This window comes from Salmo trutta, chromosome 24 (genome assembly GCF_901001165.1).
Source record: "Salmo trutta chromosome 24, fSalTru1.1, whole genome shotgun sequence".
Taxonomy (NCBI): Eukaryota; Metazoa; Chordata; class Actinopteri; order Salmoniformes; family Salmonidae; genus Salmo; species Salmo trutta.
The window spans coordinates 16,022,199-16,036,914 of record NC_042980.1 but is presented as its reverse complement, the minus strand read 5'-3'; the positions used below and the strand labels follow the sequence as shown (position 1 = coordinate 16,036,914).

The following is a 14,716-nucleotide window of genomic DNA, read 5'->3' as shown; positions in this document are numbered from 1 at the left end:
GTTTATTGACAAGGAGTAGCCATGTGAGAGAGAATGTGAAAGTGAAGCACAGACCATTCTAAATAGGCCTACATGTTGACTTTGAAATATTGTCCCAAATGTTGCCTTTTATTAAATAGAAAGGCAAATATAAATCCGATCAGCTCCAGAAAAGTGAACTTATGAACTTATGGAGCCAGTGGAGGATTTCCCATTATTGTTTCTCATTGTGTCAACTTAGGCTACCTGACACATCGATGAGCTCTCAACCAAACGAATCCAAATGCTTGGAGGACAAAATGCAGCTCTCCCACCACAACCATTCCCATGAGGCATTTAACACTCACTGAACAATGATCCTTTTATCCTGCTGCAGTATTCACACCTCCTCTGGCTGCGTTCGAAACGGAACGTTACACCGACACAAAGCGTTCTCCTTCATTTAAGTGCTACGCTAATGAATCAGCCCATTACTCTATAGAGCCATGGAACATTCTAACTGCTGATTGTGAATTGCACAAAGAGTACAAGTGTAGATCCCATTTCTATGTCTCACTATTTTGTTGGGATCATTTCTAGTCTTCATATAGGTTACTGTCGTTAAATGTTGTCACGTGAAATAGCCTCTGAAATAGCCTAACCTGTGATTTGAGACTTAAACCAGACACTTCAAGCTAGGCTACCTGCAGCTCTCTGTAAACCTTAGACCATTCTGATGTCTGGCGGTCTCCAATTCCGGCCAAGGAACCACTATCATCCTCTCACACCTGAGAAGGATATTACGCTCCTTTAAGCGCAGATAAGAGACCAGTGTGTGGGTTCTGCTCTCTTGTCAGAAAGCAATTGTTACCACTTTGCCAGCTTCCTGGCCTGGCATCAGACTCCAGGATGTCTGGGGCGACCAGAACCTTATAGCAGCCAGCAGAAAGAAATGAGTACGAGGCTGGGGTATCAGGATATTGTGGCTTAAATAGAGCCTTAAGTTGATAGATAACATGAGCTATCTGGGACAGGCCAGAGTACAGACTAAAGCTCTTTTTGAGTTGTGCACCTAGGAATAAAGGCTATTACTGTACCTACCTTCAAGGGGAAGGAAGTGGGCTAATGGTAGTAGTTCCACAGATCTCCTTAAGTGTACCTGCCTACTCAGTTCATACTGATTGTTCAAAAGTATCTATCGAAGATGCTGTGGGTGTCAAGGAGGAAGATTGAAAAAGCCTATTTGTCAAACTGATGACATTATCTCTTCTTCAGAGACTAGATGCATGGCTGTGTTTTGTGAGCGGTGAACAGGGAGCCTGTGTTGTTTGTCACAGCTGCATGTATGCTCTTCACATCTCTAAATAATTCAGACCCTCTCATTTGCCATGAATGGAAGACACGTAGATGAGGGGCCTGGGTAAGAAAGCCAATTTGAACTCATGCATCCCTAAAGGACTTGGAACCTTTGTTAATGAAGAACACAGAACTGTGTTTTAGCTCTTTTGTTGGCTGAATAAACAGTTCATCTGTGTCTCATTAATGTGGAATAGACTTCCATTGATATAATGGAAGTCTGTGTGTGTGTGTGTGTGTGTGTGTGTGTGTGTGTGTGTGTGTGTGTGTGTGTGTGTGTGTGTGTGTGTGTGTGTGTGTGTGTGTGTGTGTGTGTGTGTGTGTGTGTGTGTGTGTGTGTCCACAGCGAAAGCTGACAAAAGCACTGTCTGCTTCCCATTCATTGAATAAGCAGCATGACTCAGTTAGCACAGGAAATGCAGAGTTTGCAGTAGACTATGCTGTGTTTTACTTTAGCTAAATGTTGTTATTCGAATGATCTCGTCTGGGAGCCATAATCGATCAGGACTGGTAGGCAATGAGGTCAGGCCAAATTGCATTACGCAATAGCTCGACTTTAACCCTGATCCAAACCCTAACTTTGATATCTGGCAACTTTCCAAAAGGGTTTGTCATTCCCTTATGTGGCAGTCCATGTGGGCGTTCCCTGGTAATAATTGATATAAATCTCAGGGGAGAGTCACAAATGAGTTCAGTAGCTCTAATCTGTTTATGAAATTAGTTCCATTGACATGAATTATTGAAGGATTTCCTCATTTGAATATGTAGGACATAGACAGCTAATCTCTCATTAATTCACTCTTTTGACTGACAGTGATATCACTGCTTTAATGATTTGCCAGCAAAAGATTCTTTAGTGTAATTCAAGTTCAGATGGCTGTCTATTTCAAGTCCCTGCTACTCAGAAGTGAGCTACTCTACTTGTGTGAAGAAAATATTTTGCAATGGGTTTGAGGTCAGGCTAAAAATCACTGCCGGGTCAAGTGAGCAGTGCGGAGTAGAGGACGCTATCAGGCTGACATCTAAATTGTTGTGAATGGACTTTGGATTCTACTGTTCCATAACAAAGAGGATGGGATGTCAGTGTGAAGAGATTCCCTACGTTGGCAAGCTCAGAGACATTTTCTGGCCATTCAGCTTTTCCCGTAAGCCTCTTTTAGCTGGTAGGTTTAAAGCCTACGGCTAGTTAGCAATAGTGCAGTGGGTCACAGCTAGCTTTCTTGTCCTCTATTCATCATCCTACACAACCATCCTTCATTATGTCAAATTAGCCTATTGAACACGAGCCTACTACTAGGCTTACTTGAGCAGTGACCACCTCTTAATGTGTAGGCTGTAGGCTACTGATTTCCTGCTAAATTAAACGTTTTGGCCTATCTATCAACTCTGTCCGTTATTATTCTCATAAATGACTCATAGTGTGTCTGTGGATTACCTCCTGATCATAGAAGCACTTATGAAGCACTTCTGACAACAAAGTGTTTCAAACAGTTTTCTGTTCCATTACTCTGCGGGCATCCATCCCCTGTGTGCTTTTGTCACAGGGAACAATGTTCTCCTCTCTGTCAATCGTACTGCCTCTGTGCCATAACAATAGCATGATCAAAACGACCTCACTACCTGTCCCCACAGAAAAAGATATTGAGTGTGAAGGCGTGATTCATGTCACCATGATTGTGTTCACCTGTTATTTGCGGTGTCCTGTCCTGTGAGCTGAATGGTCTTGGTCTGAGAGGAGTGGGGTAATGCACGGTCAGGACATGGAAATTGTTGAACCTCGAGAAGAAACTTTCATGAAGGCCATGTTCCAGCAGTGGTCTTTTGTGTCATTTTGTACTGGATGTCCTTGATGCTTTCCTTGGTTGTCAATGAATTCTAGTGACCCTGTCCAGTATTAATGCTTCATTTATGAAGAATAGGCCTATATATTTATAATGGAATAAACCTGTGCATACTTATGTTAGGCTTAGGGCAGCCCTTTCCTGCAGTCAAATTACCTAGTGGCCTCATGGGGGGAATGTTATTCATATTTTTAATAATTTCATAATTAATAAAGATTTTTTTAAAGCTGAAAATCTGGTATTTCTATGTCAAACGGTTTTGTTATATTTCAGCCTTTTGTGATGTATATAAAGTGTAATATTGGGATGCAAACTCAAAAAAGAATACATTTCAACTCTATATCTGACATGGTACTGGTGTCTTCTTTTTTTAAGTCCATAACCATGTCTGTGAGGTGTTTACTTTTGTTTCAAAGTAGACTTGTTTAAGACTACCAAGAAACACTCTGTGACCCTGATGTAGCCCACTGCAGTAAAAGGTTCAGGGAATTTTTCTTGATCTAATAGTTGTCTTTTTTTTTGTGTTCTTACTCTAGGGTCGATGTTCAAGAGAAAACTGTAAGTACCTTCATCCACCTTCGCATTTAAAAACCCAGCTAGAGATTAATGGACGCAACAACCTCATCCAGCAGAAGACGGCAGCAGCCATGCTAGCCCAGCAGATGCACTTCATGATCCCAGGCACGAGCATGCAGCCTGTAGTAAGTTACTCATATTCAGTAGTAAGTACAGTTTATTATACACAAAACTCAGATCCTTCATTTCAGGTGTGTAGTAGTGTTTTTACTGACTGTTGTCCCTTCTATTTCACAGCCTACATTCAATATGAACCAGGGGCTTGGTACGAGCCCTGGTCTCAGCTACTCTCCATATCTTACACCCATGACCTCTATGAGCCACGGGATGAGCCTGATGCCCACCGAGATGCTCCCCAGTACCCCAGTGATGGTCCCTGGAAGCCCCGGTGTCACAGTCCAGAGCTCCAACTCGTCCTCCTCTTCCCCCTCACAGAAGCTGCTGCGCACCGACAAACTGGAGGTATCGAGTCACCTTCACACAAACAAGAACAAGGACGTATTATTGTCTGATATATGCTGTACATATACATTCGTTATGGAATGCTTGTTGAGTGTGTCAAACAGGGTCCATTGCCAGGGTGCTCTACCGTCCTCAACCTCCCTCCCTGTGTGGTTGTTGTGCTGTAGGTGTGTCGCGAGTTCCAGCGGGGGAACTGTGCGCGAGGCGAGACTGACTGCCGCTTCGCCCACCCCAGCGACAGCCCCATGATCGACACCAGCGACAACACAGTCACCGTCTGCATGGACTACATCAAGTCGCGCTGCTCCAGGGAGAAGTGCAAGTACTTCCACCCCCCTGCTCACTTACAGGCCAAAATCAAAGCCTCTCAACACCAGGTCAACCAATCGGCCGTGGCAGCCCAGGCAGCAGCTGCAGCCATGGTAAGATGCTTCCCTCCAGACGCGTGGACAGCAGCTTAGAACACACACTATTGGCTAGTATAGCTACTGTACTTCTTAATTAAGGGCAACTTGTCCTATTTATTTTCAATACTATGTATTCTACATTCACAGCAGTAGGCTTACTATCTTAATCCTATTCCATTACCCTGAGTTGATTGATTAACCAACATCATAGAATGTGGAGCACCGCTTTATTTTTTATGTATTAAGTAGCTTCATTAAACATTAAAGACTGTTACATCTAATATACGCTCTTAAGACTCAAAATGACAGTTGCCCAGTATGCAGTAGCCCTCAAGTTGCCTTTAAACTTTCACATAGCATAACCATTCATTTGCGTACAATGGGGTCCGAAATAATTGACGCCCTTAATAAAGATGAGCAAAATCATTCAAATACTGAGCTATATTCTATGCTAAAAATATTGTGAAATTATATTATTTTATACTAATACAATTGCTCAGATAAAGATATTTTGTTTAACAAGTAATAATTTGTTTTCTCAAAAAGGTAGGGGTCAAAATTATTGACAACCCTGTTTGCAATTTCTTTCAATACCTCACCTTGCGAGGATAACGGCACTGAGCCTTTTTCTAAAGTGTTTTAGAAAACACATTGGGAGGGATCTTAGACCATTCCTTCTTACAGAATCCTTCCAGATCTTTGATATCATTTGTCTGCGCTTATGGACTGCACCGCAGGTTTTCAATAGGGTTCAAGTCCAGAGACTGAAAAAATGTGGATTTTGTGGCCAATTAACCATTTCTTTGTGGATTTTCATGTGTGCTTGGGGTTATTGGCTTGCTGGTGTGCGTGGCCAAAGAGCTCCATTTTCATGTCATCTGACCAAAGCACCGGTTCCAATCCAAGTGTCAATGTCATTTAGCAAACTCCAGGCGTTTACATTTGCTACAATTGTGGCCACGCACACCAGTGGTGGGTTAGGCGTCGAAGTGAGAATAAATCAGCAGAAAATAGCCCCATACCTACTGTAAAATATGGTGGTGGATCTTTGATGTTATGGGGCTTCCACTGGTCCTGGGGCCCTTGTAAAGGTCATCGGCATCATAAACTTTACCGAGTACCAGGATATTTTTGCCAAAAATCTGGTTGCCTCTGCCAGGAGGCTGAAACTTGGCCGCAAGTAGATCTTACAGTAAGACAATAACCCCAAGCACACATTCAAATCCACAAAGAAGTTGTTAATTGACCACAAAATGAACATTTTGCAATGACCATCTCAGTCTCCGAACTTGAAACAGGAGGGCAGTCCATACGCTCAGACAAAGGACATCAATGATCTGTAAGATTTCTCTATGGAGGAATGGTCTAAGATCCCTACCATATGTTCTCCAACTCATAAAACATTTTTTGAAAAAGGCTCAGTGTCATTACCCTCGCAAGGTGAGGTTTTGAATGGTACTGAAAACAGGGGTGTCAATCATTTTTACCCCTACCTTTTTGAGAAAAAATGTATTACTTGTTAAACTAAATACATTTTTCTGAGCATTAGTATAAAACAATAGAATGTCTACACTTTTTTTTGCATACAATGTACCTCAGTATTTGAATGATTTATTTTATAGTCATTTTTGCTCATCTTTATCAAGGGTGTCAATCATTTCGTACCCCACTGTATATCTCCTTATGTGACATGTGACGCTAACCTTTACCTAGCTAGCTGTTTAACTAAAGATTCGCTTTGGCCCTCTCCTTTTGCTTCCCATGCTTTTTGAAAATCTATGTTCAAATTGCCAGCTACTGCAAAGTTAACCCTGTTTCTATAGCTACTGTCTTGTTTCATTGCCATCTATTGCCTACTGTTGGTTTTGCCTTTATCTTAAACTTCCAACAAGTCTAAGAATAAAGCTGGATCTGCTAATTACTATGGGTTAAGAAAAACATCCATAGATTCACCAGCAACCTTCGGACAGCTGATTCAACATTTAACATTACTCTAATCAAATGTACGCAATTCCCGTAATGGTACATTTCAACTTTTATTTTTGCACTTAAAAAACAACAACATGCATGGCCTTTCTTAGAATGTGCTGTATCTTCCACCCTAGCGCTGCTACTTTCCATTCCTCCATGTATTTTTATCATCAGTTTTGTGGTCATTTTTTGCATGGTTTTACAGTGATAGTATTACTAGAGAGTTGGTAAATACTTTAGGACCTTGATACGTCTCTAATGCTGAGGGATTTTGTAGTGTAGTGAAGGGATACTTTGAACAGGAAAATTAACGACCAATGTGTTCTTGTGACAAATGTGCCAAGAAATTGAACAAAAATGGCAAATTCGATGCCTAATATCATAATAAACAGAGCTCCACATTCTGTGTATAGGTTATCATCAATGCAGTGGTTATAACATTCTCTCTCTGCTCCCTATTTAGTATGTCATTAAAACACACAAGATGACATGAATCACGCCTAGCTCTAGGTAGAGATACATTTCCCAAGGATGACCTCTCACAGTAGCCTAGCTAATGCCCGTTAGCATTACCTTCTGTCTCCATTTCATATTGACGTGTGTCATGTACAATTCTGGTCCTTTAAAGCAATTGTAGGTCAATGAATGCATTATTACAACATTTATTTAGTAGTCCACACTGTATATTCAAATTGATAATGTATTGATAATGATGAACAACTATTGATTAACTACTGTTGTGTTTTCTACATAGCAAATAACCTTAGTCCCAATGTTGTTGCACAGTATTGTTGTAATTGTAAATCCTATTAGATTAAGCTATTAAAGAGTATAGTAGACACTTACATACTAATTCAGGAGTCAGTCGTATATTTCCTTGAATCAGTTAATTTTGTTTATTGTGCATGCCTATTGTTTTGTATGTGGTGGTAAACTGCATTCCGATTATTTTGTTTTGTTTTCTCCTTCTCACCTATCCACAATGCAATGCTGTCCCCATGACGCACCTCTGCTTGCTGTTACCTGTATGTTAATACGCTTGAATCCCATTGGCCCACTGCCATCATGTGCTCGCTGCCTGCTATTAAAAGACTCAGTCGACTGCCAAAGCAATGAAGCGACCCCTCGAGGCAACTGTAGACCTGGTACTTTGACCTTTCACCTTTTGCTTTGCATGTAGCTATTAATTGTACTGTAGCAACTCACATAATTTAATTTGGCATTTTTGTTTTTACAACCTCTTAAGACTCATCTAGTATGTGTACAAAATCCTTCACCATCAGTTATCTTTCAGTAATTGAATAGGTATTTAAAATGTGTTTAAATTAACAGTATGAAGTTTTAGCCATTCACTAATTCCATCATAAATACATTTATTTTGTCATGTAGTAGTTGTATACAGTTTTGCTCTACTGTTTGGCAATGATTGTACTATAATCTACATATAAAGCTCATAGCCAGTGGATGTTTATAATAGAACTACTGATAAGTGTTTTGGTTGTGTTAACGTGTTGTTTGTACTCGGCAGGCGTTCCCCCATGGCTGCCTGCAGCCCCTACCAAAGAGACAAGCACTGGAGAAGAGCAACGGGGCCAGCTCCTTCTTCAACCCCAGTATGTTGCACTACCAGCAGGCTCTGGCCAATGCACAGCTCCAGCAGACGTCTGCGTTCTATCCCGCAGGTACAGCCCAGCTCTGAGTGGGCCAACTGCCCCTATATGACTTGTCCTTTATAATTCCCTCCCTGCTAATGTTTTGTTAGGCATTTATCATGTAGTCTAAAAAGTAGCATATTGTCAGTCAGGTGTCTTTCCTTGTTTTTCTGTGCTTTCCTCATGGTCCAATGTAGCTAGCTAGCTGTGATGATTTAATGCAGCACCTTATAATCTGAGCTGTTCATTTTTGAAAATGATGCACATTTAATGCCACTGTCACATACTTAATAGTTCAATGTCCTGGCAGGCAGATATATCAGTGCTTCCAGATTACATCATCCAGGTTAGTTGAAGGAGATCTGCTTTAATCAAATCTATTAAATTCAGGCCATTGGCCTACATTGCTGTGATTCAGTACATGGCTAAGTAGGACACTGGATTATTATACCATTAGCTCTTTCTCTCAACATGGCCTTCCTCTGACAGCCATAATCAAACAGTAACAGCCACTATGCACTCTTGTTAGATGCTTTGTCTCACTGCTGAGTTAACTACTGTACTGCCTGGTTGCCCTAGCACTGATGCCCATGTCAGTCGATTGGAGCTATTTTATTCAGCATGTGCCTCCCTCCTTGGTAAACAGTAATCTATCCACAGTCTACACGTACACCCACGCACTACACTCCCTAAGACGCATCGTTTCTCATGGGCTTGTTTGTGTGTGTGCTCACCAAGCAAAAAAAAAGCGAACTTGGTTTCCATTGAGAGGTTCATGTCTTGCTTGTATTTGGTTTAGAATGTGTAAAAGCATGCTGAAAACTCTAGCTAACCTGTTTTTCCTCCCTTATTGTCCTCTACTCACTTTCCACTGCATAATCACACAGGGTCAGTGTTTTGCATGTCTCCTGCTACCGGCATTGGTAGGTCCCTTGCTTCTTTTTTCTGATATCACCTGTAATGAATGGAGAATATGGGTGAAATGCTCTCGCTGTTCATTTAAAAGATTCTTGTTATTCCAATGTGCCCTTGGATAAACAGTCTCTGGGTCAGGGGGTAAGGGTGGTTTATATATGTTAGGTACCGGCACGTTTTAAATCACATGTGAGAAAGTGTATTTTATAATACGTTTCGGGCATTTTTTTCTGTTGTCCCTTACAAAGCTCAAGCCTTCAATTTATACTCTTCACCATCACCCATTGGCCTACTTTGGATTTCATTTCGTTTTTTGAATGTCCTTTGTTCTCTGCAGTGATATTCTCACCGTTGTAAATAATACAGATATTCAAAACACAAGACATCAGTTACAATCACTGCTGGTTGATATTTATAGTTCTTTGCTGCTCTGTGGATTAGGACATTTGATCAGTTTCCCAGAGATGTTATCTAAAGTGTTTTGGTCTTTCCTAAAGATCAAATATATCAAATGACGTTTCCTTTATTTGTATAAAATAAGGAACTTATTTTGAACACGGCAGTGAAAATGCCATTTTAACGATGAGATACTGTAGGGTATGTAAAACATACTTTTTGAATGTCGTAATTGGACACGTTTAGTATCAAATGACAGTCTTCTCTGGGAATCGGACAAATATCGGACAAATTTCCTAAACTAAATCAGCTTTCCTCTATTATTTATCCAATGCTTTCTTGCTTTGCGCTGTGATTGCATGCCATCTGCTGGTCTAACCTAATGATGGCTTGCTACTAATGTTTTACTGTATTCACCATGCAAAAAAAAATATATAGACAAAAAAAAACGTTGCTATGGTTACCATAATGCTCCACCTACCTGTTCATTGCTTCCATGGTTCCCTTCCTGAAAAAGTACCCATGATGTACAGTGCTACGCCTGCTACTGTCTCTGCAGCAACTACTCCTGCCACAAGTGTCCCCTACGCAGCAACAGCACCAGCCAATCAGGTTTGCTCCTTTTAAAGCTTTCTTTCATGAATCCCTGAGCTCTAAATAAGTGCTCGTCATGGCAGCAGGAGACAGTTGTCATCGTAGCATATTTCTCTCCTGCCTGTTGCCTTTATTAGCAAGCTTAACTCTCATTATTGTAGATGTGGTATTAAATATAGTAATGACAGAAAGCACTTATTTAGAGATCCCCCATCTGCAAATAGTAGTTGTGTTGTGTTGCATAATTTCCTTAATTGTTTTTCGCATGTTTTTGCTTTATTTAGTTTCAAGTGCTCCTAATTTAATTCAGGCGTTACTATAATTCTGTCAAGCAAGGGAAAGAAGAAAACTAAATATATTGATTTGAAGCAGCCTAAATTAACACCTCAGACTAAAGAGATCAACTGAATGAATGAAAGACCAATGAAGTTATCACAGGAAGGTCATACTGTATGTCTTTATGGATGTGTGTGATTTTGTGACAGCTCTGTGCCTGTGACTGCCCTCTGTTGCCCCTTTTAGACTCTTCCACCTGGGGGGCAGGTCAGGTGATGTGCTTCTTTCTTTCCAGCAGGAGAGGAGGGGGCTGTGGTTTGGGTCGGGAGAACACATAAACATACTTGCCAACCACCAGCCTCCTCCTGCAGCTTATTCTGCTTGATTTATTTGTCTTTTATTTCTCCCAGGTATTAACATGGAATACATAGTGTACTATTTCAGTTTGTTTTTGTCATTGAGATTTGCAGCATTTTAGCTTTAGCAATAACTTTGGTATGTAGACTACTGCCTCAGCTCTGAATCTTATCTGAAAGGTTCCTAACATCAACCACATTCTCTTTGTTTTACATGTGGGATTCAAATGTATTTTTACTCCTGGGTTTCTTTGTTTCTTCAGCATTATATGATTATACTGGTCACAGTTTTGTTACTGTTCTACTTCTGCAAATAAGAACCCTTATTCTTTAATCATTTACCGCCATGACTCTTCAACAACACTATATCAGTATTGTGTTTGTCATCCAAAAATGTACTGGCACTGTTGCTTGGACCTAAGGGCAATCGGTCATGTTCATTGTGAGTACCACCATTGAGTAACATGATGTCTTTCTCAATCTCTGCTTCTAAAACAGATCATCCTAAAGTAACCTACAAGAAAGGAACAGAGTGTGAAGACGCTCCCCTTAGAGGCCCTAAACAGCCCTTCTGTAAATACTACTTTTGCTCCACACGAGAACTACAGCAACCTGCATGCTGAGAAGAAGATTACTGAGGAAATGTAGAACATTGAGCTATGTTAAAATATACAAATTATATACCTGTATTGCTAGGACTAATATCGTTACTGATGTGTAAATGACTGATTTATTATATGTATTCACACATGATTGGAGATTGTGAAGATTTAATCGTAAAGGTATTCAACGATGACTTTTATTTCCTTTTTAATGTTTTGTTAAAAGTGCACAACACTCATCTAATTCAAATGTAATTTTTTTAGCAGAAAATGATTGTGCATCTAAGTGCTTGATTGCTTTTATTTAAAACAGACCATTGGAAAGCGCTCTTGTTTATACACCGTATACAAATTGCATTTGGCTTGTGAGTGTCCTTCTTGCTCTTGTAAAGGACGAATGTGACAGAGGATAGCATGTTGTTGTTTACCTTGTGGTTATTCTCTGAGTACAGGATCACTGCTCCCCCTCCTGGTGTGCCTTGGCCTCTCTACGGAGGAATAACCAATTGAGTGAGCCTCAGCAAACCCAATGATAATAGCAGAAAATGAATTCATGTACCTTATGGCAGTGATATAATCAGCCACTAATTCCAGAAATGATAAAGGAATTTAGCTACCACGGTTCCCAAGTTTCTGTCTGTGCTGCGCTGTTTGCGCTATGTCTCTTCGGTCAAGTTTTTAGTTGAGCCTTGTCTTGGCATCCATCAAATAAACACCATATACCAGATGTTGTGCCAATGACCTAGCAGAGTGATGGGTGGGCTGAAAATAAGCCACCTTAGAGGAACTGAAAGGCTGAGTGAGTGTCTGCCGAGCTGTCACAGACATGAGAGGGGTTAGGTGGTCATAGTGCAGAGGCCACAGACATTAAAGAGGGAGCAGAATGATAACACTTCTAAAGGAAAGACGTGGGGATCCTTGTTTTAAAAAGGCTGACGTACACGTGCAAGGAAACCTTGCGGTGACTCGAGGTCACGTATTAATCCTGTCTTATTTGAACTGTAGAAGTGCCTAAAGTAATGTACATAACAAGCATCTTGAAAAGGCTCTATGTGAGAAATATTCAACTTTGAGTAGAAAACCCCGCCGTTTCTCAACGTACTCCATGGCCTCACAATAAATACAATGAACAACTGTTTGAGTGAGGTGAATTCAGTGCATTGGTAGTCTTTGTACACTGGGTTAGTTTTAGTGCTTTAACCTTTCATTTACTTTCAAGTTTCAATATCTGGCAGATAAGGAACATGGCTGCTTTGGCATGAAGTTCAGTGATTGTTCATTGTGTAAAATGGTTTAGCTTAATTCTTAATGAGTTGAAAGTAGTTTGCAACTAAAAAGTGATTGGAGATGAGTTTGGAGAACCGGATATGTGTTGTGGTTCTATGTTGGTAACTCATTATGTCGATAACTCATTTGTCTCTATATACAACCGTCTTTACAACCATATCCTCGTGTTTAATGCGTTGTTATCATAGTCTGTCTAACGTCTTTCGAGTAGAATGTATCACAGTAAATGTTTTAGTGGTAGGACGTAGTCACATAACTAATCACATTGTGCAATGAAACTCATATAACTCTACATGTGTTTTTGTCAAAGCTTCATTGTATATACAAACTGCACTTAGAAAACACAGACAGATTTACCCACCAATGCACCTGTGCAAAGTCTACAGCAGTTATTTACAGTAGGATATAAAAGGCAAAACTAAGCTAAAAACATGGAACTATTTACAATGATCGACATGTAACATTATTTTACCTTTTGCTTAACCTTTTATGTTTTATTTGCTCTTGAAAATAACAGTTAAAAACTTCACACAGGTGCAAACTCTAAATCTTGCCCACAAGTCTTTCATTCTCCCTTTTCATTTTCTGTGTGAGTGAAATCAGTATGCGTAAAAGAAATGTCATCAGTATCGTGATATTGTCATGGTGTTTGATCAACTCAGACAATCCACAGAAAACTGAAATGACGCATGTTCTTACCATCTTTGTCCTTTTTCATTACTTTTCATTTTCTTTTCAGAAAAGTTCATTTTTATGTTCTGTTTGATGGAAATATATGGAATTTACTTATTTGTTTAACATTAGTTATAGAACAATGTTGTATTCTATTTTAAAATGAATGTAATTTATTAAGCTGAGCTTTGCTCTGCTGGCGGTTATTCAAATGACCTGTCCTGTTACGTTAGCCTATGAAAAGCCGTCTGTGACCAGGGATGGAATGTTGGAGCTACCAATGGCAAGCTTCCACATCTCATCCTTGTCACTGCCTTGTCACCTATACAGGACAACACACTGCAGTACGAGCAAGGCTGTAGAATTGCTTTTATTATGTATAAAAACAGTTTATTGTATAGGTCACAGTCTACCAAAAAAAATTAACATTTAAGTAAATTTACTTTTCATTGTAGTATGGTATAATTTCATAACTATATTAATTTGTCTCTGTGGCAACCTAAAGTTGCAATGACGGAAGCTCTGTATTTTTGTAAATGATGTAATTGTTACGTTTTCTAGAGCACTGTAACACACTAGATTGTATTGCCAGAATCTGAACATTTCCTATTTTATGGCAAAATTATATACAACAATATTTTCAGTATCATAATGCCTTTGTATTACAGTAGTATATTCCTTTTGCATTTGACAGCCTACCCATGACACTTAAATGTCCCTAAATACATGCTCTAATCTATTCTACCAAAAATGAGCTCTCTAAAGTCCTCTTACAAAGCATCCCTAGACTCATAAAGGCAAGGGAAAGCTCAAAAAGCTGTGTTTTGATGGTTGTTTAGCTGTTTAGAATTGCACTTTGTTCCCAGAATAAAGTTATTTTTACACTGCAGAAAAAGTATGTTAAACATGTAGTCATGGGTATGGCTAATCTGGCAGTGATACTCTTAAATTATTTCAATTGTTCACCGAAGGCGTCTTTCACAAAAAAAATGCTCTTTGAAAACTGATGTTAATTTTAATGGTAATTTCAACTCAAGTTTTGCTAAATGTTTCCAATGTTATTATAGCTAGATACAGCTGTACCTGAAAGTTAGTTGAGATTTTAGACCACCCAATCAAAAGAGTTGGACAGTCAGAATGTGTTCACTTTTACTGACCCAATGGTAACATGATTCCTACCCACTGGGCACAGACTTCAATTGAACGTATATTCCATGTTGGTTCAACGTGGAAACAGCGTTGATTTAACCAGTGTGTGCCCTGTGGGTAAGCACTTTCTGAACAGTTGGTGAACTGAGCAGACAAACTTATTAGTGAACTTTGCCTTACCTTTGATGTATTGTTCTTAAGTTGTTATGTGTTAGGGTTCATTAAATATAAGGATTGTATTTAGTC

At 39.7% G+C, this 14,716-nt stretch overlaps 1 protein-coding gene across 16 annotated transcripts in view; it reads left to right on the top strand.

The window, feature by feature from the left end:
* LOC115160806 (muscleblind-like protein 2a) overlaps positions 1 to 14,311 on the top strand; it is a 37,410-nt gene extending 23,099 nt beyond the window's left edge. For 2 of the 16 annotated variants that reach the window (XM_029711243.1, XM_029711241.1), the window contains exons 3-11: positions 3,692 to 3,877; positions 3,969 to 4,193; positions 4,361 to 4,615; positions 7,663 to 7,716; positions 8,100 to 8,253; positions 8,534 to 8,569; positions 9,111 to 9,146; positions 10,052 to 10,146; positions 11,259 to 14,311. In XM_029711243.1, the coding sequence (XP_029567103.1) occupies positions 3,692 to 3,877; positions 3,969 to 4,193; positions 4,361 to 4,615; positions 7,663 to 7,716; positions 8,100 to 8,253; positions 8,534 to 8,569; positions 9,111 to 9,146; positions 10,052 to 10,146; positions 11,259 to 11,273 (1,056 nt within the window). In that variant the 3' untranslated portion in view covers positions 11,274 to 14,311. Of the gene's footprint in view, positions 1 to 3,691; positions 3,878 to 3,968; positions 4,194 to 4,360; positions 4,616 to 7,662; positions 7,717 to 8,099; positions 8,570 to 9,110; positions 9,147 to 10,051; positions 10,147 to 11,258 lie in introns of those variants that run through there. The other 14 variants (XM_029711244.1, XM_029711247.1, XM_029711251.1 and 11 more) reach the window with 14 other exon arrangements.
* Positions 14,312 to 14,716: the final 405 nt, after the last annotated feature.